We start from the raw sequence: 25782 nt of genomic DNA, 5'->3' as shown, positions 1-25782 counted from the left end.
AAATTGGATTTTTGATCACCCTTTTGTTCATCTGCCTCTTTCTTCCAGCAGCTAGCCTCTTTGTGGCCTGGCTGCTTGCAATAATAACATTTGAGTGGACCCTTATATGATTGCTCTTTTCCTTCCTTATTCTGTCCTCTTCCACGGCCCCTTCCTCTTGAGCCAGCTCTTCCTCTACCTCTTCCACTAAATTGCCATGTCTTTTCCTTGTTTGAGGATTCTCCTTTCACATGGAATGCCTTCTCTTCCTTCTTCTCACCATTTCTATTGAGCCTCTCCTCATGAGCTTGCAAGGATCCCATGAGTTCTTCAAAGGTGTACTCTTCCATGTCCTTTGACTCTTCAATAGCCGCTACAACATGATCATATTTGCTTGTGAGACTTCTTAGAACTTTTCCAACCACATGCTCATTGGTCATTGTTTCTCCATATGACCGCATTTGTTGTACCACAGTGGATACACGTGACAAGTATTCTTGGACAGATTCTTTGTCTGTCATTAGAGCTGTTTCAAACTCTCTCCTGAGTGATTGCAACCTCACTGTAATCACCTTCTTGTCACCTAGATACTCTTGCTTTAGAGTATCCCACGCCATCTTGGATGTGGTTGCTGAGGCAATTCTGGGAAAGATTTCATCATCCAAGGCCTGTTGTATCATAAACAATGCCTTGGAATCTTTCTTTCTCTTCTCTCTCAATTGTTGAGCAGGTTCTGGAGATTGAGCATCATCAAATCCTTCTTCAACAAAACCCCACAGTTCTTGAGACTTGAATAATGTTTGCATTTTCAAGCTCCAAAAATGATAATTTATGCCTTTAAAGATAGGCAATTGTGAAGTGGCGATTCCGGATCCGTTGTTCTGCATTATGAACAACCTTTTCACTCTCTAACCCGTGTTTCCCCTTGTGTTTGAGTGCTCTCTCTTCTCACTCAACACTTCCCTGGATATGAACCCGGATAATTAGTTTGCTCTGATGCCAAATTGTTGGATTTCAGAGGAAGAAAAAAACTAAACTTGATGACAGAATAATGAAAGAGAACTTATTTTTTTCATAATTAATATACTGACTAATACAATGTTTAAATAGTAAAAGAAACTTAACTAACAATCTCCACTAACCACGTCTAAGAATCCTAAGTTAGTGGTATCACAAATTTGCTCCTAACTAATAGCCAAAAAATCAGCAACAGACTTTTGACAAAGTCTTCCAACTAAGTTACTAATTTTCTATGACTTTTATTCAGCTTCCTACGTGCACATATGAGCTTGAATTATGTTGCAACATAAATTGAATCTATATATTGCTTATTATAATGTTGTATCATGTTGTTCCTAGGAAACCCTTCTTGTACACAAAGCTCTGTCAGAAAATGGTGGACTAGATGAACTTGTTGCTGAACTCCAAAGAGAAGGTTTGATCTTAATTGCAAATGAATTTATATAGAGCAAAAAATGTACTGAAATTGGATCCCCCAATATATATTTAGCTTATTTTTCTATTCCCTTTATATAGTTTGAAGAAATTTTGATGTATTAGTTTTATAATATTGATGTTATTTGCTATTCTTTGCGTATGTTAAGGTTGTTTTTTATACACGTTTTAAATTTTATTTTAGCCTCGATGTGTTTCAAATCAATGCTTAATTGTCATTTTAGTCTTTTTTTTTTGTCACAACCCTCTGATTCCTAAGGGGAAGGGGTTTTGGTAATCTAGACTAGTCCTTTGAGTTTGGATTATGTATGATTTTAATCTGACAACTAGTTTTTGAGTTAATCAAGTTCTATTTTTTAAATTAAGTAAATTTCAGTCCTGCCCTCATGTTTTCATTTTCTATCAATTATTTTATAGTTTATGATAGATTTGGCATAAAATAATTTTTTTTTTTTAAAGTTAGTGATTAGTGAAATTTTGATAAAATTTGAATGATTTTGTTAGATGTAAGAGGAGGATTTACAGAGAAAAATATATTAAGAGTTTTTTCTTTTGAATGAAGTTTCATATTTTGGTTGATATATTTTGAGCAGCAAATAGATTTGATGATTAACTGTGTTTATGGAGATTTTTAGTAGAAAACAAGAATGAGTTTCAAATAAAAATAAAGTGGTAGAGCTTTAGAGGAACTAAAATGTAACAATAAAAGATTGAGTTATTAACAACATTGCTTCTGTATATAAATCTATTTGCAGGTGTTCAGCTATATGGTGGACCAAGATCCAGTCCCTTATTAAACATTACTGAAACAAAATCTTTCCATCTGGAGTATGGTTCACTGGCTTGTACAGTTGAAATTGTAGATGATGTATTTGCTGCAATTGACCACATACATCAACATGGAAGGCAAGCTTGTCTTTTCCTGCTAGACATGTGTTTTGATTTCACTATGACATCATTAATATCTTACAAGTCTTTGTATTTGTTTCCTGTTTGTGCAGTTCTCATACTGATTGCATTGTTACAGAAGACACTGAAGTTGCTGAAACTTTCTTACGTCAAGTTGATAGGTATATGTGTAGAGTGCTTTGTTTGATCCTTTTCTACCAGTGCCAACTTTTAAAAGATAGTGATAGTAATGAAATATGATTGTATATATGGTTAGTTTAGTTCAAATGCATGAAGTAATTTGTATGAATCACTAACCTTCATTGATTTTGGAACCTTATGTTTCATTGGGACATAGTTTCTTTAACATAAGTAGCATTCATTCTTCAATGTGTTTATAATACTCACGTTTACTCTATGATTAAGTCATGTTATTGACTAGATGTTGCTGACACTTGAAAATGAATTTTTGTCTGATAGTGCTGCTGTATTCCACAATGCAAGTACAAGGTTTTGTGACGGGGCACGCTTTGGGCTTGGTGCTGAGGTATTGTACTTTCAAGAAGCCTGTTGTAATCTATGTAGAAATACTTTTGATTAAATGCATGTCCACGTGGTTATATTCAATCTCTTCTTTTTTTTCTTCAAATTATTATAAGTGCCTATGTATCAGTATTGTGTCATTCATTCACAGACACAGTTATTCATAGGTTGTAATAATATCAGCATGGTTAATCAAATTTCTTAACTGTTCTTGGTTTTGTTATTTGTTGATCAGGTTGGAATAAGCACAAGCAGAATTCATGCCAGAGGTCCTGTAGGAGTTGAGGGCTTGTTAACAAATAGATGGTATGGAATTCTGCAATGTCTCTGGTTTTTGTTTTCTTAAATGAATATATTGAATATAATAAAACATCAACTGAACAAACTTTTGCAATTTATTTTATGAATTTGCTAAAACTGTGTTGTGTTTTATGTTATTCTTACTTTCTCAGTCATGCACACATCTACAGAAATTCTTTTTAAACTCTGATCTTTCAATACCATCCATATCTTCATTTCACCTATCTATATATCATTGTTGAATTAAGTTGGACTAAGCTTGTTTTAAGCTTGTTTTGATTGACTTATTTGAGCTTATATGCTGATATAAATACTTGTGAGACTGTTTGAAAGAATTTATAAAAATAGCTTATGACATTCCCATAAATTGTTATCAGCTTATTTCCATAAGCTCTCTAGGGTAGTTCAGAAAAACATCTTATATTTTATATTAAAATAATGTGTTTTTTTTATCTTTTTTAATAGAAATAGCTTGCACATAAGAATTTATGTTATATGCACTTATTTAAATTGTTTATTCAAATAGAGCCTATATCATATGCTATAATGCAGGGTATTGAGAGGGAATGGACAGGTGGTAGACGGCGATCGAAGCATCACTTATACGCACAAAGAACTACCAGTAGAAGCATAATAGATATGCAATGAGAGATTTGTTTTACACACTACTGGATCATTGTTGTTCAGCTCATCAATCAAACTTGCAGCTATTTTCTGTTCTATTTTCTTATACAGAAGTATGCTGGCATTGTATAATCATAATTAACTACCATTGCCCCCATTCCAGATTTTTTTTTCTTTCCTGGAGCATGTTCAGGGGAAACATAATTACTCTTTGAATGAATATTATTTGGCTGTGTAATGATTTTCTTTTTAATAAGTTACTGCTTGAGATTGTGAAACAGCAATGCAGTGTAGCAGTGGCAAATATAGAAACATATAGATACAGCATAGGCATCTATTATTCTTCTAGATAATTTAACTTGTGTTATCATTAGTGTCATTTAAGGGTTCTTACCACAATGTTTAGACAGCATTTAACTAGTCTGTAGTTTGTACTACCATGTAAGTGTGGTAAGTTCTACACAGGTAAGTAATCTACACATATTCTGCATACTACATAAAAAGAATCATAGAAATCAACTTAAATTTTAAAAATCATAGAAACCAACTCACAACACACCCTTATGGTAGTGTGTAGGATATGTAATCTGGAAAGAATACAAGCTACGCAGAGTTGCTACTAATAAACTTATCTATGTTGGTGGAGAACATGGTGTGGCCCATAAAACATTTCACGGGTAAAGGGGGAAAAGTTAGATTAGTTGTCAAACTTCTCTTCGACTAATTCATTTGTTAGTGTGTAGAATACAAGTTACTAAATGATTTTCTTTGTTGGTATTGTGTAGAATATACTTTTTATTCCTATACTGGAACTAAACTCATGAAATTTTATCTGGACTAAAAAAATAATTAACAGAAAAAGGAAAACTAGAACTTACTTAAGTCTATAAAATTGGCGAATAATATTGAATGAACTAAAGTTTCTAAAGCAACATTTTTTATGAAACATCCAGTAGTTACTAAGCAAAAAGTATGATACCAATATATCATTAATTGCCTCTGTAGCTGATTTTGGGTGGTCCAGCTTGTAAAAGAGGCTGGCAGTTTGTGTTATCAAATAATAGTTAGAAGATGCTTTTTGTAATATGACTGTTTCCTCTTTTATTTGACAATTTCTTACCATCAAGACTATGAGTAAATTAGTAATAAGTATCCAATTCCCTCATTAATAGCAGTTGCCAATAATTTGATTTTCCCTTTTAGTTACTCATAATATAATTTGATATTTTGTTCTCATAATGATCTAATTATCTCCTGACCTTCTAATTGATGGCTTGAACTTCTCAGCTCAGCTGAATATAGACCTGCAAAAGCTAACTGAATCACAATCATTATGGCCAGTCGCCTAACATTTCATTTCAAACACTTTTTGTTCTAGTTCTAGATTAGATTGAGATGAATGATGAATGCCATTAACATGATGTAATCAGTAAGTTCAAGCAATTGCAAATTTGTAATTATGAATTTAGAAAATCAGCTAGATCTCAGTTATATATCAGTATGAAGATTGAAGTAATATCTTCTTCCGCTAGATATTACCAGATGAAGCCTTGTGACATCAATGTTACCAAGTGAAGGAAATTAAATCAATGTTAACAAAACAATTGTTGCCAATGACCATGTCATAAATCTAGCATGCTGATCAAAATTCAAGCCAAATGCTACGATGGTGAAAAGATATTTACGCATCGATATTGGATGCTTTTTCAAAAATGATTTAATTTATATACATTATATATAAAGTTTTTTTACAATATTAATCAATCATAACCGTCGGATCATTAAAAAAATTTAACTTCAACTAATACTACATCTAAAATCACACATGATTGATTGTAATTTGTTGATAGTGTGAAACTCACCAGACTTATGCTGTAAATGTTTTCTGCTGTGTCTTAGTTATCTCTAGTTTATAACATGCTTTTGATAATCGACTGCAAGTTTATTGAACAGTTGTTTTCTATCTGTTTTTCTACCAATGATACAACAAATTCATGCATAAAAAGAAAAAGGAGTAAATGAAGGCTTCATAACCAAATATTAGAGTCGATGTTTCCTTCTAGTAATATATCTATCTATTCAGTATTCACAAAAGGCCCCCAGGAAGAGGAATGGTCATCTTTAGTCAAAACAGAATTAAGCAATAAGAATTCAGTGCCAAATTACATCCTCAGCATCTTCAATTGGAAGGCATGAAAAACCATCTCCATTTCATATTTCTCCATCCCACAAATCTTCAAGACTTTTGTAAGGACTACAAGTTTCATGGACAGCAAAATCCCCTCTAAGTAGCCTTTGCTGTACCATACAACAAGGAAATTAATAAACTGAAGAAAAAATATATATTTGATGAATACATGTGCACAAGAAATGATTAATTATTATGTTTTCAAAGGCATGATCAAACCTGGTGAATCTGTGAGAATTTTGAGAAGAGCTCTGGAGGGATACACCAATCAAATATGCTAAGGTTTTCTTTGATTCTAGATTCATTTACACTCTTTGGAAGAACACTGTGACCACTTTGTAGTCCCCACCTCAGAGCCACTTGTGCTGGAGACTTGTTAAGTTTTTCAGCAATTTCAATCAAAATTGGTTCCTTCAAGATTTCACCCTTTACCCATGATCCAGGAGAACCCAGAGGAGAATATGCCTGTAAGGAATCGTTTTTTATTAACAAAATGTAAGGTAAAGAACCTCAAATACATAAAATGCAGGACCAGAAAACATTATTTAGATTAGTCATTTGAACTTGTATAGTATGGTCCAAATAAGTTTTGGTCTATGATAGACTGACAACTTCTTATTGCCATTCATATAAAATAATATCCCTTGATTATTTTATAATAGAATTTAGTTTCTATGCACTGCTTAGTGTAATAATATTTTAAATATGTATTCAAAGGTATTTTGTCTTGTCACTTAATGAGCTTAATAACATATGAGTTGTCATACTCATTAAGTGACATAACACTACATTAGATACAATAGTATAAAATATTTTTAAACTAATAATACATATAAATTAAATTCTTTATAATACCACAATTATTAAAAGTTGGTCTATTATAGACCAAAACTCATTTGAGTCATACTATATTCAATATTCATCCTAGTTAGAGTATTACTGTTAGATGAACACCAGTAGACTTGCACAAATTGTGAAGAGCAGTTTGTTGCCAAACAGGGTGGCATTCAACTTGGTTAACCGCTGGTGGAATCTTAGCATATTTGAGCAAATCTTGAAGCTTCGTAGTTGAAAAGTTGCTGACACCAATTGCACGTGCCTGACCCGAGGCAAATAAACCTTCCATTGCATTCCATGTCTCTGAAAGAGTTAAGGGAGCCATGACCTCAGGGTCCCAACCCCTTGATCCTGCCTTTGTCCTAAAAGGCCAGTGTATCTGTCACAAAAATAATTTACTATCTATCAAAAGCATAATTTTTTTCATACAACCATCTTCAGTTTCAGCATTACGTTTCAGAGGTGAGTTTTAAATCAAGAAACCTTACAAGATATAAATCGATGTAGTCAAGCTGCAGATCCTCTAGTGTCCTAGTCAGTGCCTTTGAGACATCTTCAGGTGCACAATCACTAGTCCTGTATGTATGGATTAAAGAAAAATCAAGGCCTATGGAGGCAGTTCATCACTCTTCACATAAATGTAAAATACCAAAATTAAATTTTAGTTTTATCTTCAATTCTTGAGTAAATCCTCAGTCCTATAAAGAGTTTTGCAGCCAAATTCCTCACTCAAATACTGAAGTGTCATGACATTTGTCTTCTAAATAACTTTTAGCAATTGACACCTTAATCCTTAGAGATACAAATACAAAATTGTCAACAAACTAGTCCTTTTATGTAACCAGTTTATTCCCTTTCATGAAGAAATTTGGCGACAATTGTATATTTTTTAGCAACTAATTTGATGACAGAAGTCTAAGAGAAACCAATTGAGGTTTCACTTTTTATTCTCTTCTGCATTCTCATATTTTATAATCAATAAATCAATAAATAAATTAAATACATATATTATTAAGTACTCTCAAATACATCAAAAGCTTGACTCATAAAATGTTAAAGGCAATTATGTATGAGAACAAGAATTAGTCCAAACACATACCATAGCTTTGATGTGATGAACATTTCACTACGCTTTACTACCCCAGTTGAAAACAGTGTTTTCAATGCGTCCCCTACCTACATCAAACACAAACTCCATAGCATCAAGAAAACCATAACAAACCCAGAACAAATATTTCTTGATCTCAAAGAGCATTACTAAATTTTCTTTTTCATTTACCTCTTTTTCATTATCATATACCCTAGCACAATCTATATGTCTATAACCCGCCTGAAAAAAAAAATTGATTCAATTCAACCAAAGCAAAGATTAGCACAAGAAAGTCAAAAGAAACATGTGTTGTTATTAAATAGTGTAACTATGCAGAATTTGAACAAATTGCTAAGAAACCAAAAATTGAAGAGACAAAAAATGCAGAGAAAGTGAGAAACTACCTTGACTGCAGCAACAACAGCATCACCAACAACACCAGGAGAAGCTTTCCACGTTCCAAGACCAACTGCCGGTATCTTTATACCAGTATTCAGATCAAAATGTTGAGGATTTTCTTTATCCATCTTCTCCTAAATTCAATCCAAAGCAAGATATAGGAAGAAAAAAAAGCACTAATTAATCAAGAAAGAGAGAACAAGAAGAAAAAAAATTGAACTTTGAACAAGAAATGAAGACCCTTTGAGAGAAATTGCTTAGATTTTATTTTCTCCGTTTTTTATGTGTCACTAAATGCATGGTTTGTGATGTGATATGAAATGAATTTAAAGGGTTGGGCATAAAAGATGGATCATTGAATTTCGGAGCCACCAATACATTAAATTGAACTCAATGGGGATTCTCGTGATTAAGGCTCTCTTTTTATTCCATTTTTACCTTTATTAAAATTAAAATACACTATTATAATGTTTTTTTTATAAATAATAACTTTGAAATAATAATTATATTGAGTTTTTTATTGAGTTTTTAATTTGAAAATAATTTGATTAAATTAATTAAACTTTTTTGTGCATATTAAATTAAATTACATTTGTTGCTTTGCACTATATTATTAAATATATGATTTTTTATTGATCAAAACATTTAAAATGTAATTTTAGTATGTTTTCATAAAAAATAGGTGTATATAAATTTTTTCACTCATGAAATATTATTCAAATATGTCTATAATCCTTGTTATGTACACTTTTAATTTTTATAAAGAATGAACTATAAATGAAAGAGGGATATGTTTGTTGCCGTATAATTCTATACTTCTAATGAAGAAGACATCTTCACATGACAAAAGGTTGTACAGAAAAAATATTATAAAAAAAGGGTGAAAAAATAATTATTTAATTAGGTAGTTTCATTCCACTTTATATCCTCTAAAAAATCCAAACAGTAAAATTTTATTTTATACAATTTTATTCCACCCAATTCCATCAATCCAAAACCTAAGTTATGAAAGTAGTTGCACCAATATATGAAAAGGGAAAATGCAATAACCAAAGCTTCTAAGTAATACGGTTGGAGAAGAGGTTGGTTGGTTCGATTTTCGAATTAATTAAATCACCGCAGCTTCTAACTAATATGGTTAGCAGAATTTCAATCAAATTATTAAATTTTGGATTATTGGGTTAAGTTATCTTAGTTTATTTTAAAGAATACCAACTCAAAACAGAATCAATTTAAAAAAAAAAAAAAAACTCAAATAAACTTGATTACGTACTATATATATTTATTAATTTTAGTTGAGTCCTCATATTTAGCTCTATTTATAAAAAATAGCAGGAGATAAGTTATGTGATATTAAATAGATGAGTTTATAGAAAATCAATTATAAACAAAAAATAAGTGAAAAGAAAATTAATGTATACAATTTTAATTTTGAATCAAACACATTAATTTTTATTGATTAATACTTATTTATATTTGAAATCGAAGTAGTATCATGTAAGTCATTTGATACTAGAAGTTTATATCCAATAACATATAAATTAATCAATTAAAATTGAAGTATTTTGTAAAATTAATAATTGATTTAATAGATAATAAATATAAAATGACATAAAAATATTTCTAATTAATATTTGAATTTTTAAATTAAGATAAGAATATGAAAGAAAATATGACGAGATATAAATTCAATGATATATAATCATAAGTAAAAATTGTTAATATAAATTTTAGGTATTTTATTTTGTCAAATATAACTTAATGCAAAAATAATTGACATTAAAATTAAGAAAACATTAAAAATAAATTAGAGAAACATAAAAGAGAAATAATACCTAAAAAATATAGAGATGAAAGAAAATATAAATAACTTATTTACAGGTTCATAAAATATTTGCTAAAAAGAATAAAAAAAATATCAATTTGTTTTCATTAGGGTGTACTGCGAGGCTGCCACCATAACCCAGCAATATCCCCAATAGAATTATGTTTGGCGCCTTAAATAAATAAAATAATAATAATAATAATAAGTTTTTGGCGCCAGAAGTTATGACACAACATAAAATGTTTGTTTCCACTAGACTCCTGAAATACTCTTTTCTTCAAAAACAAAAACTAACTTCATGAAGTACTCAATTATTTTTCACTAAACTTAAAGCACCCTAAACGACACCTTACAGAGTTACGGTTACACCATCCAATTCGTCCACGGCGGCACGGGACACCGGTATGTTTCCCTTCCGACCTCAGTAGTCAGTACATTTTTCTGTGCTTGTTTAGTTTGCACTGAATTATTGCAAATGTTGTGTTTGTTTGAATTTTCTTATTTTATAATAATAACACAAAACTACTAGCATGTAGAAATATTTAGGTAAGTTATTTTGTTCAATAATTTACAATCCAAATATTGCTTCTGCTACTTTCTTGTCAAAATGGACACAATAACTGGTTTTTACCGAAAAGTTTGAAACATTAGTAATTAGGGTTGTTTATGGTTTGGTTAATGAAGAACACATAATCGAATGGGTAAAACTGAAACCAAATTGTTATTTCAGAACCGGATGAAATTACCTTTACAAAAAACTGAACTATACTTTTTTGAACCGAACTGATTCTTTGTGAACCGAGCAGATTCCTGACTTTCCATTATTAATTGATATTAGGACAGTTTAAAACATAAAAAAATCGAATTAAACTGAATGTTAAGAGGGTTTAAAAAACCAAAAAATCGAACCAAACTATTAAATCGAACTGAACTGCATCGAAAAGAACTGAACTATGATAGATAGTTCATGAACTGAACCAAAGTGGACTGAACTGCTACCATTCGGTTCATGAACAATTCACTATAGTTCAGCTTTTTTGGTGCAGTGATTTGGTTTAGCAGTTTGGTTTAGTTTCTTTTTGGACAACCTATTAGTATTAATAAGCATATGAGTGTGTCTTTGTGCTTCTCTATTTGTATTCAGGATATTTCAGTCTAGTTGAAACAATTTTAATTTTAGTGAAAGGGGTGGGAAGTATAGGCCGGCCGAGACTCTATCTTCTTCAAGTGATAATGTTAGGATATAGATTAGGACTGTTAGTTACTAGTAGTTTGTTAATTGGTTATGCGTTTAGTTATGATTATTGTGTATAAATGGAAGTTATGTAGTTGGATTTGATATCATTTTAATAACGTAAACATTTGTTGAATTGAGTAGAGACTTTATTGTGAACTTAAAATCTTTGAAGGAGAGATTTCTTGCGTATTATTTCTTATCATTTTCTAAATAAATGTATTCTTCCTCTAATTCTTGAGTTTTTAATAAATATCGACTCACAACCATGACTTAGTTGAAAGATTGATGAATTATTCATATGTTGCTTGTTTAACAGGTGAATAAAAGTCTCTAGTTCATGATATGGAATACTTAAAGCCAAGACACCCATTATTGACATCAAAAGAGCCCAATGAAGATCCTAAAATGGAGATGCAAGATCTAATAACAATGTTACAAAGTAAGCAGTATGTGTTCTGGCATAGAAGACATGAAAATTCAGACACTGTGAAAGATATATTTTGGACACATCCAGATGCGATACATTTGTTGAACAAATCTCACTTTGTCTTGCTCATTGGCTGCACATATAAAACCAATAGGTTTCAATTGCCACTACTTGAAATTGTTGGCGTTACTTCAACGGAGCTGACATTTTCTATAGCATTTGCCTTTTTGGATTATGGGGGACTAGATAATTTCACATGGGCATTACAAAAGTTAAGAGGATTGTTTTTGAGAAATGATTCAATTTCTCAAGTAATTGTGACCGACAAAGACCTTGTTTTGATGAACGCAATTGAATTTGTGTTTCCAAATTCACGTAATTTGCTATGCCGATTTCACTTATCTTTAAATGTACGACCCAAATGCAATACCTTGGTGTTTCCGAAGGAGAAACGTGTGAATGTACTTGATGCATGGAGTGATCTTATTAATTCTCCTGATGAGGCTGAGTATGTGCAACGCTTGCATCATTTTGAGGATGTATGTGCAAATTTTCCTATTTTTATGGAGCATGTGAAAAATACATGGTTGATTCCTCACAAGGAAAAGTTTGTCTTAGCATGGACTGACCAAGTGATGCATCTAGGAAATACAACAACAAACAGGTATGCCCAAACTAATATGTAAACTTGCTTTGTTATGACAAAAATATATCGTGTTTTGAATCTTATGTACTCTTTCACGTTTTTTATTAGGGTTAGGTCTATACGCGGTACTTGGAAATCATTGATGCAAGATACTAGTGGAGACATGTGTGAATGTTGGGATGCAATAAATAATATGTTTATATTGCAACACTGTGCCATAAAGGCTTCATTCCAAAAAAGCATAAACAAAGTGCAACACAGACATAATATTCCTGTGTATCAGAAATTGAGGCATTATATATCAATTAATGCACTAACTCGTATCGGTCTTGAGTATGATCAAGTGAACTCTATTAGTATTGACAATTCGAATTGTAATTGTAAAATTAGAACTATATATGGTTTACCTTGTGCCTGTGAACTTGCGAGATATAAAATCATGGGCGTTGCCATTCCATTGTCAATAGTTCACGTACATTGGACGAGATTAAGCTTTAGTGATAAAAACGAGAAAGAGACAGACAAATTGAAAGAGGAAGACATGGCACATGAGTGGGATGTATTGTTAAAGCGATTTCGAGAACTTGATGTTGTTGGTAGAATTACTTTGAAGAGCAAAGTGCACGAGCTTGCATTTCCAGATGCAACTTCAATGTGTCAACCTCCAATCATAGAAGGCAAATACCCTTCTAATAGTGGCAAAGGCGCTTCTATTGGTCCAAACTCTGAGTCAGTTTGGAAGGTAAGTGTTTAGACATAAGCATTGAATATGTTGTCCATTTTTTTTACTATTGTTATTATTATTACTTAAATGTGTTAATCTTATGTACAGGGGAGGTGTCATAAAGTTGCTGAGATTCTTCAGACTGTCTTTGATGAACAATTGCTTCTTGAAGGGACTGAGATTTATAAACACTTCACTCAGGCACTATGCATAGTGCAAGGTGGAAGTGAGGAAGGTGAAAGTATGGAGGGACTTGCACATCAGAAGAGAAAGAAGCCTTGCTCCACGCAGTGATTAAATTTGCTATGTTCTTATTTACTTAACTACCTTTTTGTTTAATCTCTTGGTATTGTGAGGACTACATCTTTGATAAACCTTTAGGGCTTGTAAATTTGTAATGGCAGTCCTTCAATATATTCTATGACACTGTTTGTACTTACTCTATGGTATCAAATATTAACAAAAACTTTAATTGTTATCTTTGTTAATTTGTAGTTGTTTTAAAGTTATTTACACATATCAAGAAAATACAAAAAAACTATTATTATTTATGAAATCAGCAGAAAACACATTATTATTCTTTATGAAATTAGTTTTTTTTGTTGAAACAATAATTAATATTACTTTAAACTTGACAAATAAATATCGTTCCACTCTTTAAAAAATGACACTTAAAAAATCAAATGGAGTAATATAATTCATGAAAAAACTAAAACAATGTCGAGCAATGAAAGGTTTTGAAAAGGACAAACTTTCATCTTGTTTAAGTATGTTTGTAAAGAGAATATAATGAAAATCTTTATGATTAATATATTTTTATTTGAGATTATTATAAATAGATGAATAATTCATACAAATCCTTCAAAATCCTCCTCCAATATATTTTCCAATTCCTCCTTTTGTTTTTCAAAACTCTCCTCCTGAACTCCCAAACAAACCCTCAAATTCATAAATATATCAATTTCAACTTGTTTACAATCCACTCCATACATGTCTAAGTGGAATTCTGAGAAATAGTACATCTTACCTACCTCTTACTACTACGTTAAAGCAATTTCCCCCATCTACACCATCCATCCTTGCAACCAAATAGGGAAATTTCACATTATGCCAATTGAACACATTAAACTTACATCCCAACAATTAAAGGTATACAACAAAAACTAATGAGAACCACCCAGAATCTAGTATTGATTGATTGCCGGGTGAAGTAAAACTATAAAAATCAGTCTAAAACAATCCAAGTTTTTCAAAAATTATTAGTTTCCTGAAGTAAATCTCATATCATGATACAGTACAGAACTCGCTTTTACACCAAAAACAAGGGCATCGTCAACATTTCACATTTCATAATCTCAATAGTAGTATATAAAACATTTCTGTTTTAAAATCAGTTCATAATGAAGCTCTTCAAATTCTTCAGCCATATTAAGTATTCCTTGTTGTCTTTGCTAAACATGTATTCCTGCAAAAAGTTGGTTGTGCTGGGTTTGATCCCCCGGATCTCAAGATACTTGTGGAAAGCCTTCTGCAGATTTTCATCCAAATCTCTGTAAAAAAAGAGCAGAACCATTCAGAAAGTGTAATAGACGAATTATACGATAAAATTTGATGCATTAATAAATGCTTACGTGAACTCGGGTCCCTCATATAAAAGCTGGTCTTCCAATTCGTCAGGCTTCTTTATTGACAAGCTATCGATCGAAACCTCATCAGGGAAGGCAGTCACACCAAACTCCAGACACACTCCATTTCCTTTGAAAACAGTCACAACTAGAGGAATGCTAGACTCACTGTCATTTTTCTCATTGTCATCCGCATCCTCATCATCATTTTCTTCAGGTGCTACATTAGGGATGTCAACTTGAACTGTGATAGTTTCATCCTCATATTGTCTTTTTAGTTGAATAGTTCTTTCCCCAGCATTGTCCTCAATCTCAAAAGGAAAATCGTAGGGAATTTCAACCTGTAAAAGTTACACAAAAGAGACAATGAGCCAAACTGACATTGAATATCAAAAGCAATTGCTAGACATAAGCATCCTATGATAATTCCAGTGTTATTTTCTTAAATTTTGCTGCAAGAATACAGAATTTTAAGTGCCAGGAAAACTCATTAGTATTTAATATGACACTCAAAGTTGATAATAATTGTAATGCATTTTCTTGTACCGAAGATCGACTACAAACAATAATATGATGTTTTCTCATATTCATACAACGTTACAACTTTCAAACACAAAAAAAGTTGGAAACTTCATTTCACTGACAGGAAAGATGTGATTCAAAAGCTATTCAAATCTACTTGCAACATACACTTCATAGCAACAAATCAAATATTGTTCTTACAAAACTTATTTAGAAGCATATCTTAAAATTAATATCCAATACTAACATGATCGCGAAGATAAATTTCACATTATACCAAGTTAGCAATAAGCAATGTTTGATTCAATTTACACTTAAATCTAATGGAGAAAAGGTTTCTCAATCCAACCAAATTATTGCATGTTTTGGGCAACTGGTATGTAAACATCATTAAATATAACACACATACAGGGAAAAATAAAACATGAATTATAAAAATAGGCCAATTAAATATATTCATTTTCAACCACTAAAAGATCAAGCACTTATAAGCAGAAATGCACAATGACAGCAGTTATGAGGACCCACATAGTTTTGCAAAACTATGATATCCATTGTAATCTTAGATTCTTAATGACAGTTAAATGAGTAGTAAATGAAGGCAAAAACACAGACCGCAAAAACTCTGCTGTTACCAGTTCAAGAAAAAATAAGGGCCATCACACCAATTAAATGCAAACTTCTAGCTAATTTCAAAAGGGCCATCATTTCTCCTCCAAATAACCAATGCAAATCGGTTATTTTGTGAAAATTAGTAACAAACATTCATTGATTTTTACACCTTACAAGGAACAAAGGGAAATGTATCATAAACCACCACCACCAACAAAAACAACCCTTATTGTATTAGAGAAGTTATTCCGTTCATTAGTTGTTCACAAAAGGGAAAAACAACTTTCCAGCATACCAATCTTCTATCTAATTATGGTCAGTTTGAATTGATTTATTTGAGCTTATTCACTTAAATAAACACTTGTGAGACCATTTGGGAGCTTATGGAAACAATTTATGACACGTTAATAGGTAGTTTTCAGCTCCATAAACAATACAAGATAGCTTATAAAAACATTTGATAGCTAACTCGAAAACTATTTGAATTAAATTTAAAGTTGTAATAGAAATAGTTTATACATAAACACTTACACTATGATAAAGTTTTTTAACCTGTTTATCCAAACAGTGTCTTACTAACCAAACAAAAAAATGAAACATTCATTGTAAAAACGCAAAGCTGAAATCAAAGATGCAAACTTCGAAGTAAATTACAATTATAAGACACTAGGGGAAACACAAAAAGGGGTTGAACAATAAATAAAATATATAAATAAAAACTAAAGAAAAGGTGAAGAAAAAAATTACTTGTTGGGATTGATTATCCTGGAGGGCGCAAACGATCTCAGATTGAAGGACATGAACGAGATTATCATCAGCGCTTGTCTTCGTTGCAAAGGCGTTGGCGAAGCGACGAGATGGTACAAAAGGAGTCATTTCTTTGTGGAGAAGGAGCTTTACAGAGAGTGCGCTGTGGAAGGTTCTGGAAGATGAAGACACCACCGCGCGGCGCGATGCCAGAGGTAGTGCGGCGGCGGTGGCACGACGTAGGATGGTGTACATAGCCATTTGACTTGAGAGTTGAGTAAAGAGAATCAGACTAAGAGACGAGGGTTTTAGTGTTAGGGTTTTGGAGTGTACCTAGTTCAGCTTAATTTTAATTTATATGTTCAATTGTTTGTTTATGTATTCATACATTTACGGAATTAGACCCATCTTTTAAAGATGGACACGTTTGGTTTAACTATTGAACTATATTCTAACACGCGCGATCCGATATACACTTTTCATACATGTGTATATATATACATTTTTCATCAAAATATATAATTATTTTTCACTACAAAATAGTTAAAATAAAGATATAAAAGTTTTATAGAACTAACGATACAATAATTATTTGTAATTTTAAAAATATAAGATAATGTTAAAATTTTAAATATGTTAACATAAAATGAAAATAATTTTTTTTAAAAAATATTATTTATTTAGATACTTTAAATTTTAGTTTACTTGCATTATTGTTGTTCCTCAACGGTTTTAGTTGAAAAATTAACCATAATTATTTTTATTGATGAATCTTTGAACGTTTGTAATCAATAATATTATATCATTTCTTAATGTGATATAATCAAATGTATTGTAAAGTTAAAATTAGATAGTCAGGATCGAATAATATTTTTAAAGCAAATATGAAGGTGTAAAAACACCTGATTAATTGACATCTCAATTATATTGCCACTTCCATTTACCTATGAATATTTAGACACCCTAAAAATATTATTAACAAAATGAAAAGACCAAATAACCAAAAAATAGAGGTAGAAAAAAACTAAAATCATCTAAGATCGAATAATCTATTTATTTATATTGTTAAAATGAAGTTAATTTTTAAGTAGTAAAAGATTGAATCATTATATGCCTTTTTGAATTCTTTATTTCTTAGAGCATTTTTCTTGATAGTGTTTGGACATTTTGTCTTTATGTGTCCTTGCTTCCCACACTCAAAAGAAGTGAAGTTTTGGCTTGAAGTGAACATATCCTTCTTTCTAAAACTTTTTCTTTTAAAAGTTTTATCGTTTTTAAGAAACTTACCAAATTTCTTTACGAGGAAAGTGATGTTTTCATCTTCATCTGAATTCTCATCATTGATTTGTTCTTTTGATCTGCTTTTAAGGCAATGTTCTTGGTCTTCTTTTCTTTACTTTCATTCTTTTCTAACCTTCCAAGTTTGATTTCATGTTCTTGAAGTTTTCCAAAAAGTGCAAAAAGAGACATCTTTGATAGGTTTTTCTTTTCAGAAATTGTTGTTACTTTCGGTTGCCAAGCCCTTGTTAATAATCTTAACACTTTGAGGTTTAATTCATCATTAGTGAAGATTTTCCCAAGTGCTAATAAGTGGCTGGTAAGATGAGAAAATATTTTATGTAAGTCCAAAATGGATTTTTCGGGCTGCATTCAAAATAGTTCGTATTCTTAAGATAATGTATTGAATTTAGAACGTTTTACCTCAATAGTTTCTTCATGAGTTACTTCAAGTGCATCCTAGATTTTTTTAGCCATCTTGCAATGTGACACACGAAAGAATTCATCCATTCCAAGTGTTGATTGTAACATGTTGTTGCCCTTATTAACAAACAACACTTTCCTCTTGTCATCATTTGTCCATGAGACATTAATTTTTGTTTCTTCTTTATTGTGGATGTCTGTTTTTGGAACATATGAATCATTTTCTATTGCATCCCAAATATCATCTCTTTGTGCCCCAAGATATGTCTGCATGTGTATCTTCTAAAATACGTAGTGTTCTCTAACGAAGCACGTTGATTTATTGCTACTACCACAATCTCTTAAAACTTATTGTGTGAAAGCCATTAATAAGGATCAAGGAGAAAATTATTGGAACCTGCTCTGATACCAATTGTAAGAACAGAGGCGCGCCTAAGAGGGGGGGTGAATTAGGTCTATATAAATTTTCTTGTTTTTAGAGATTTAGTGATCGATTTTTCTGATTAAGATAGTGTATGGAAAAAAATAAATGGTGGAAAAATAATGAACACAACGATATTATTCTGGTTACCCTTATGACCAATGGTACATCCAATCATCTTGCACACCACAAGAGATTTTTCCACTAATGTTAGAATATGTACAAATCCCACCATAGGACTCTACTACAAACTTCTAACGCACTTCCTAAGATAGCACACCACTATCTTAGATTACAATACTTAAAGAAAGTACACTACGTTCTTTAAATACAATACAATAACTTCAATGATTTTTTTAACAAATGTTCTTGACTAAGAATCTGAATATAATAATTGTACAATGATATCAATCCAATAATATTTCAAGTATACTAGATAACTTTTCTCAATGATGTGAAAATGTAACGCAAGTACTTGAAATATGAAAAATAACTTTGAGAATATTTCAGAAAATTGTTAAAGGTTTGGTAGTAGGATTGATTTCGTTTAAACTGAAGTTATGGGGTATTTATACTCCATATACATCACTTCAGATCAGTGGTCATCATTCCTAGAGGTTTGATGAACAAATGCAATGATCCAGAACCATTTCAGAATTGAAAAATTTCATTGAGTCAAGTTGTATTCGACTACAACTAGTGTGTAGTCGAATACACCTCTGTAACGTTCAGTTTTTTTGTTTTGAAATTTCAACATCGTATTCGAATACGAAACCTTGTATTCGAATACAACTAAGTGAATTTTGCCACTGACTTGTTGTTGTATTCGACTACACCAGGTTGTAGTCGAATACAAATGTGCAGTCTTAGCTACTAACTTAGCACTTGTATTCGACTACATCATCTCGTAGTCGAATACAAATGTTCAGTTTTTGCTATTGACTTAACACTTGTATTCGGCTACACCATCTCGTAGTGGAATACAGATGTTCAGTTTTAGCTACTGACTTATCACATGTATTCGGCTACAACATGTTGTATTCGAATACAACATTGTATTTTGCCAAAAATATTATTTTCAAACATTGTTTATGCATTTTTGACACTTTGAAAATCCTTTTGATGCATGTGCTAAAATGAAAGGTTCTCATGTGCATTTGAAATATAAGAATATTAGATTGCATCATGTACCTTTACATTATATATCTTCTAATATGTGTGAACATAGTTGACTTCAATTATTTGACTTCTTTTTCTTGATAAAAAAACATGTGTTTTACACATAAGTGTCTCCAGAATATAAAATTATTTAATTTCTGATCCTTATTTTGGTAGTTGTCATAGTTGTTGGTGCAATAACCCTCACAGGACATCTTTACGGGCCATGCGTTACAATGACACTAGTTGAGAATCACATCAAATCACACATTTCTCTAAATGATACCATCTACAACAAACTAAATTGTTAGTATGTTTGCAATTGTTCTTGTTTAGTAGGGTCTAGATGATGATTTTCATTCTTATGATTAATGTCATGACATAAAAATAATTCGAATTATTCTTTTGATTTGGTTTTATAAAACTTTATCAATTTAATATATTACTAAATTAATGGACCACTAGTGAGACAAAGACAAATGATTTGTCAATCGAAGAATTTAACTAAGTTGAATTTAATAAAAATAAGTATATCAATGCTAACATTGATGTTTATGGACTAAAGCATATTATAAGGGACTTGAACATAAAAAAAAAAAATATATATATATATATATATATATAAGGGTTTTTTTCATCAAAATAAATAAATAATATAAGAGTTTTTCAAAACGTTTATCCAATTTTTCTTCTTCTGGAACCCAAAAATAAGTAAATTATTGAGCATAAAAGAATTTTCGATTTTGCACAAACTAATCAAAATCAATATAATATATTAAAACAAATTCTTAAATTATTATATTGATACATCATACCCTTATATGCATGTAATATTGATTATATCACATAATTTAATAATATGATGTGACACATCTATAATTCATTCATTCATTCTTCTCCATTTTAATACATATTTGTCGATATCTCTATGATTAAAAAACCAGTAATAAAAAATGTAACTCCCATTAAAAACTTAATTTAATTATAAGTATTTTTTTTTAATTCATTGCATATAAATACATCACAATATTTTAATTACATTTTAATAATTTAAATGTAGCAACTATAAATTATCACAATATATATATATATATAAATATAATTACCACATCTTCAAAAATAATATGAAAATTTACGCACAAACAATCCAATGAGATTTAAATTAAAATAAATAAAAAATTATTGAAACAAACAAACCCATTTAAATTAGCAAGCCTTTGAAAGAAAAATAATATTAAAAGATATTTAAAAAATAAATAAAAATATTAAGTTATAAATTGAATATTATCAAAGTATAATATACAATTGGTGTACATTATTTTCTTAATCGTATTCGGGTACATATTCTATTTTTTCAATACAAAATAATTTATTTTATTTTGGTACAACAAAATATTCATCTATATAAATTGTTCATGAAAACAAAGACACTCATTGGATTTATAGGTTAGACGAAGAATAAATCATAGCAAAAAGTACTTTTTGTTTCCAATATTATTTTGTATTTTGATCGTAAAAAATAGTACTATAAATTTGTTTATTATAAACACTCTCCAAAAGTCATACAATCAAAATAACTTTGAAAGAAAGTGACATAACACCTGTAATTAAGTATTAGATATTCAAAGCGTGGAAATGAGACACAAAATATAAGATATACGGAATAATTGAACATTCAATTGGTCAAAACAGAAAAAAGACATAATAGTACATTCAAAAAGTAAAACAAAAATTAAAATTATTATCATATAAAAATCAATATATATATATATATATATATATGCTAACAAACACTTACATTCTATTTCTTATAGGAAAATAGTATTCTATAATTATTGAATGTTTAAAATAAAATAAAATGCATATAAACAATCATCATCTTTTTTTTTAACCATATTTTTAAGAGTAAAAATCACTCGTATTTTATTACAAACTTTTCCATTTCATTTGTTATTATAAAGTCAACTTACAAATATTGAAATTTTTCTAGTTAAATTGATACATCATAAATATCACCTTCAATTAAAAAAAATATCAATTAAAATATTTTTTTTCAAATTACACCCAGACTATATTTATTTATATATCCGAACGTAAGCGGGTATTAGATAGTTTAGTCTCACATCATTAACATATCATGAAACAAAAGAGTTTATATAATGAGTGCGATTAGGAATGGTCACGACCTCCATTATTATAGGTTGATATTTTCATATTTGGTTTTTAATTCCATATCTTGCTTAAAATTCCTAATCTCAATTATGATAATCAAACTACATTTGGAGTATGCTTGATTGTGATTACAGGTATTTAGATTCAATTATGCATTTGATTTTGACGAACCTTAAAATAAATAAAATCTCCAAATTATAAACCCTAATTGATTTGTTTCTTACTAATTTCAAATTTTAGCTAATATTTCTAATAATAATAATAATTTGTTTTAGGTTATCAATTTTTTTTTTTTTATGTTAGAAAAACATTTTGTGTTTTATTTACATTTGTACAATAGCTCCATGTGAATCACTCTAATGAAAAATGCTAGGTAGTCTTCAAACTAGATGGCATTACACTTAACATTTTGATTTTACTATTCTCTGTTTTCTGCATTTTGGACTTAGTGTGTTTAATAAACTTTCAACAGTATATAGAAAAACATAAATAGATTTATTAAAAGTGAAGCTAAGGTGAGAGATGGTAGGGTAACTGAAATGGGACATTGATTCTTCAAACTAATGACACAATAACTTTTGTAAAACAGGAATTGATGATTCAATGCAAAAGTTGAAACAGGTAAAAATCTCCATTCATAAAAATTTGGACTTTATCCAACAACTTTAATTTATTGTCTCTACATTCAACGCCACCATTTAAATGCCGCTCCTCCAACGCATGTATCTCTCTTCAATCTTTTCCCTGTAATAATGTATTTTTTTTTTGTTTTACTTAACATCCATGTCCCAAATTGGTAATGTATTAAAAATTTCGGCAATGGTTTTTTTGTTGAGCTTGATAACATGGTGAAATTGAAAAAAAAATGCAACTTCTAGGTCCTTTTTTATTTTATTTTATTTTATTTTATTCTGAAACAACATTCAAGTTCCTATGAAAATTGTAAAGTGAGTCTTTCATGTTTTTATGTGTTTTTATGCTTTTCATTAAAGGACATAATATATTTACTTTTTTTAATTTGAATTTAATTGTTGACATATTGTTGGATTTTATTTAAGGAAAATGCTAACAAGTGTCCTTGAAGTACTTGTTATGACACTAAAAATAGAAATTTAATTTTGAAAGTTGTGCATTCAACTCCTTGAAATTTTAAATTTTGATTTTATTTTTTCATACAATACGTGTCTTTTATTTTTCTTTTTAACTCCTTAACAAGTATCATAACATTATCCTTTGTTTAACTGGTGATGGAAAAAAATCCAAATGAGTTTATTGGAGATATTATAAACAACTGTATTGTAAAGAATCAGATCACCAAAGGAAAAACTTATACTTTTTAAAGGTTGATTATATTTCTTTACTTATATTAGATAAATGGGTGACTTTTTGTTCCCATTATTTGGTATTCACATAAATTTAAAGAGTTGTGTCGTCCAACTTAGCATTTTTGTCTAAAGAAGAATTTGCGCCAACATCTTTTGAAGGAGTTGGATCATAATTTCTCTGATGAAGTTGAAACTAGAGATATGACTAAAGTAGATATCTCTCATTTGCTAGAGATATGACTAAAGTAGTCCTTATATAAGGCTCGAGTAATTTTCACCTATTGGGTTAGCTTTTGGGATTAAGTTAGGTTTTAAACCCAAATTTTAATACGGTATTAGAGTTTATTACAGATTTGTAGCGTGAAGGGTGTAAAACCCAAGTTCTATGTGTGTGTGTATATATATATATATACACACACACACATGTGCATGTGATCTCTTAAAATTAAATATGATCTAGAGATTAAATGGAAGAATATTACCTTTGTTCCTCTCTAAAGCTGCTTTATTTTGCTATGACACATATCAAGGTCAACAAGTTCATCCAATTGGTCTCCAACTAACAATGACTTGAGACGATACTCCTTCCATACGAGAACTTTTAACCCACTAGGAAGACATTTGAGACCAAGTGAAAGTTGCAATTTAGTTAATATCATGAGCAATCTAAGATTACCCATCTTTGCAAAAGCTTCAGGGTTTGCTTCAAATGGTTCACACGAATTTAGAATTACAGCTTAAATGGATTCAACTCCCTTTAAAAATATGAGAGTATAAATTAAGTACAAATTCATTAAAAAACTTACCTTTTTATTTCTCAATACTTGGTCAATGTCCTTGAGAGATCACAACCTATTGCGCTTGCTAGCATAATTAAGAGATTCATGGAGAACAATATTGACACGTCCGTCTTTCTTTTGTTTTTTTTTTAATAATAATAAGAATATATAATAATAATTAATTAATAATAATAAATAAAAACAAACTCAACCCCACTCATTCTCGCTCTCTTTCCATCTCACTCCCTCCTTTTCTCCTATTTCTTCTCCATTCTTCTTCTCTCCCTCTCGGCTACTCTCCCTCCCCCATTTCTTGTTGTTTTTTTTTTCTTTCTTTCCTTTCTTTCCCTTCTCCTTGCTTCTTCTCACTTTATTACTCAAACCCTCAACCCTTAAAAGAGATTTAACATCCCCCAAGCTTAATTTCTCAAACTCCTACAAATTCTTTTGGTTGGGATTTTTGGGTTAGGGTTTGTGTTCTAAGGAAGGAAAAGAGTACCCATCTCTTGAGAGTTGTTTATTGAGACTCATTGAGTTAAATGTACAACTCTAATCCTAATATGAATTCATAGAAACATGTAGTTTTGAGTAAAAATCTTATTTTTGTGCTTAGAGTATATTTAAATGATTTTGATGGTTTCCTAGAGTTAGCTAAACTTTATAATAATTTTTTCTAAAGTCTTGGAAATATTTTTGATACTCAGATTTGTCAACTGAGACCCTGCTGGCTACTCTGAGAGTTGTTGGAGAGCAAACTTAGACGATTCTCCATAACTGTGAGTTGACGACGATCATCGTCATACATTTTTATAATGCTATTATTGTTATTATTATTATTATTTTCTATATTAATGTATTTATTGAAAAATCTGGGGAACACAACCTTTGAATTTTATCACGATTTCGTCAATTATTTAATTTAACGGTTGTTGTTATATAATATGTTACTAATTTGATTTACGTATGAGTTAAAGTATTTAAATCTTGAATTGTTATGCAATTGAATATGTTTTTTCATGAATTGTGATGAAATGATTTTAAAGGCGTGTTTTGGGAAATTGGTGTTATTATTATTAAATCGTTAACTGTGTTAGGTGCACCTAGTTACCTCGTGTTGATTAGGGAGAGTTACCCGTTAGATGGAGCTGCCCCTATGAGAAATGTCATCCGTGGGAGGAGAGGGCTATCAATGCGATGTAAGCTCCCTAATTGATACGTGATGAGGCGTTGCGGGATTGAGAGGAGAGGGTCATCCGTTAAATGGAGCGGCCCCTAAGGGAAATGCCAACCTTATGAGGAAAAGGCTATCAATGAGATAAAGTCGCCTCTTGGTTCTAAAAATTTGTATTGTTACTTGTTTGATTTTTATGATGATTTTAAGGTTGTTCATTTTCATTTCGTTTCGATATTAACTGGATTTTTTTTTTAAAATATTTTTTTGTCAAGTGATTACATTATAAGTTTAATGACCATATATGTGTATATATTTAAATTTAGAATTTTTTTCTAGATTATTAAGTAATATTGTGTAACATAATTGTCGCCCGATTGTAAAACA

At 30.4% G+C, this 25782-nt stretch overlaps 4 protein-coding genes and 1 pseudogene across 5 annotated transcripts in view; 2 read left to right on the top strand and 3 right to left on the bottom strand.

Annotated features, from left to right (window-relative positions):
- LOC101499756 (delta-1-pyrroline-5-carboxylate synthase-like) overlaps window positions 1-4069 on the top strand; it is a 13721-nt gene extending 9652 nt beyond the window's left edge. For both annotated transcript variants that reach the window (XM_012713409.3, XM_004491940.4), the window contains exons 15-20: window positions 1339-1414; window positions 2190-2340; window positions 2436-2504; window positions 2803-2869; window positions 3101-3171; window positions 3718-4069. In XM_012713409.3, the coding sequence (XP_012568863.1) occupies window positions 1339-1414; window positions 2190-2340; window positions 2436-2504; window positions 2803-2869; window positions 3101-3171; window positions 3718-3799 (516 nt within the window). In that variant the 3' untranslated portion in view covers window positions 3800-4069. The remainder of the gene's footprint in view (window positions 1-1338; window positions 1415-2189; window positions 2341-2435; window positions 2505-2802; window positions 2870-3100; window positions 3172-3717) is intronic.
- Window positions 4070-5710: 1641 nt separating this feature from the next.
- On the bottom strand, window positions 5711-8692 carry LOC101499451 (NADPH-dependent aldo-keto reductase, chloroplastic-like). Its single transcript, XM_004491939.4, has 7 exons — window positions 8309-8692; window positions 8094-8144; window positions 7914-7990; window positions 7303-7390; window positions 6918-7193; window positions 6197-6442; window positions 5711-6087 (listed from the first exon to the last, which is right to left on the bottom strand). Exons 1-7 carry the CDS (start codon window positions 8429-8431, stop codon window positions 6001-6003), a joined length of 948 nt encoding a protein of 315 aa, XP_004491996.1. The 5' UTR covers window positions 8432-8692; the 3' UTR covers window positions 5711-6000.
- Window positions 8693-10344: 1652 nt separating this feature from the next.
- On the top strand, window positions 10345-13640 carry LOC101499131 (protein FAR1-RELATED SEQUENCE 5-like). Its single transcript, XM_004491938.4, has 4 exons — window positions 10345-10530; window positions 11682-12456; window positions 12547-13180; window positions 13271-13640. The coding sequence occupies exons 2-4, from the start codon at window positions 11708-11710 to the stop codon at window positions 13454-13456; spliced, it is 1569 nt and encodes a 522-aa protein (XP_004491995.2). The 5' UTR covers window positions 10345-10530; window positions 11682-11707; the 3' UTR covers window positions 13457-13640.
- Window positions 13641-14326: 686 nt separating this feature from the next.
- On the bottom strand, window positions 14327-17047 carry LOC101498815 (uncharacterized protein At2g39795, mitochondrial). The gene is made up of 3 exons (XM_004491937.4): window positions 16669-17047; window positions 14794-15128; window positions 14327-14712 (listed from the first exon to the last, which is right to left on the bottom strand). The coding sequence occupies exons 1-3, from the start codon at window positions 16927-16929 to the stop codon at window positions 14553-14555; spliced, it is 756 nt and encodes a 251-aa protein (XP_004491994.1). The 5' UTR covers window positions 16930-17047; the 3' UTR covers window positions 14327-14552.
- A 6489-nt stretch (window positions 17048-23536) lies between these two features.
- LOC101500072 (disease resistance protein RUN1-like) overlaps window positions 23537-25782 on the bottom strand; it is a 4873-nt pseudogene continuing 2627 nt past the window's right edge.

This window comes from Cicer arietinum, chromosome 3 (genome assembly GCF_000331145.2).
Source record: "Cicer arietinum cultivar CDC Frontier isolate Library 1 chromosome 3, Cicar.CDCFrontier_v2.0, whole genome shotgun sequence".
Lineage (NCBI taxonomy): Eukaryota > Viridiplantae > Streptophyta > Magnoliopsida > Fabales > Fabaceae > Cicer > Cicer arietinum.
Note: the sequence above shows the minus strand (reverse complement) of the source record. Positions and strands in the feature narration are given on the sequence as shown.

What these genes read in the sequence shown, in the direction of transcription:
- LOC101499131 (XM_004491938.4), top strand. Translation starts at nt 11,708, where the DNA reads ATGGAATACTTAAAGCCAAGACACCCATTATTGACATCAAAAGAGCCC. An exon ending in GGAAATACAACAACAAACAG is followed by an intron (nt 12,457 to 12,546) that starts GTATGCCCAAAC and finishes GTTTTTTATTAG; the next exon opens with GGTTAGGTCTATACGCGGTA. An exon ending in ACTCTGAGTCAGTTTGGAAG is followed by an intron (nt 13,181 to 13,270) that starts GTAAGTGTTTAG and finishes TCTTATGTACAG; the next exon opens with GGGAGGTGTCATAAAGTTGC.
- LOC101499451 (XM_004491939.4), bottom strand. Translation starts at nt 8,431, where the DNA reads ATGGATAAAGAAAATCCTCAACATTTTGATCTGAATACTGGTATAAAG. An exon ending in TTCATCACATCAAAGCTATG is followed by an intron (nt 7,391 to 7,913) that starts GTATGTGTTTGG and finishes CCATACATACAG; the next exon opens with GACTAGTGATTGTGCACCTG. An exon ending in AATTCTCACAGATTCACCAG is followed by an intron (nt 6,088 to 6,196) that starts GTTTGATCATGC and finishes TGTATGGTACAG; the next exon opens with CAAAGGCTACTTAGAGGGGA.
- LOC101498815 (XM_004491937.4), bottom strand. Translation starts at nt 16,929, where the DNA reads ATGGCTATGTACACCATCCTACGTCGTGCCACCGCCGCCGCACTACCT. An exon ending in AGGATAATCAATCCCAACAA is followed by an intron (nt 15,129 to 16,668) that starts GTAATTTTTTTC and finishes TAACTTTTACAG; the next exon opens with GTTGAAATTCCCTACGATTT. An exon ending in TATGAGGGACCCGAGTTCAC is followed by an intron (nt 14,713 to 14,793) that starts GTAAGCATTTAT and finishes CTTTTTTTACAG; the next exon opens with AGATTTGGATGAAAATCTGC.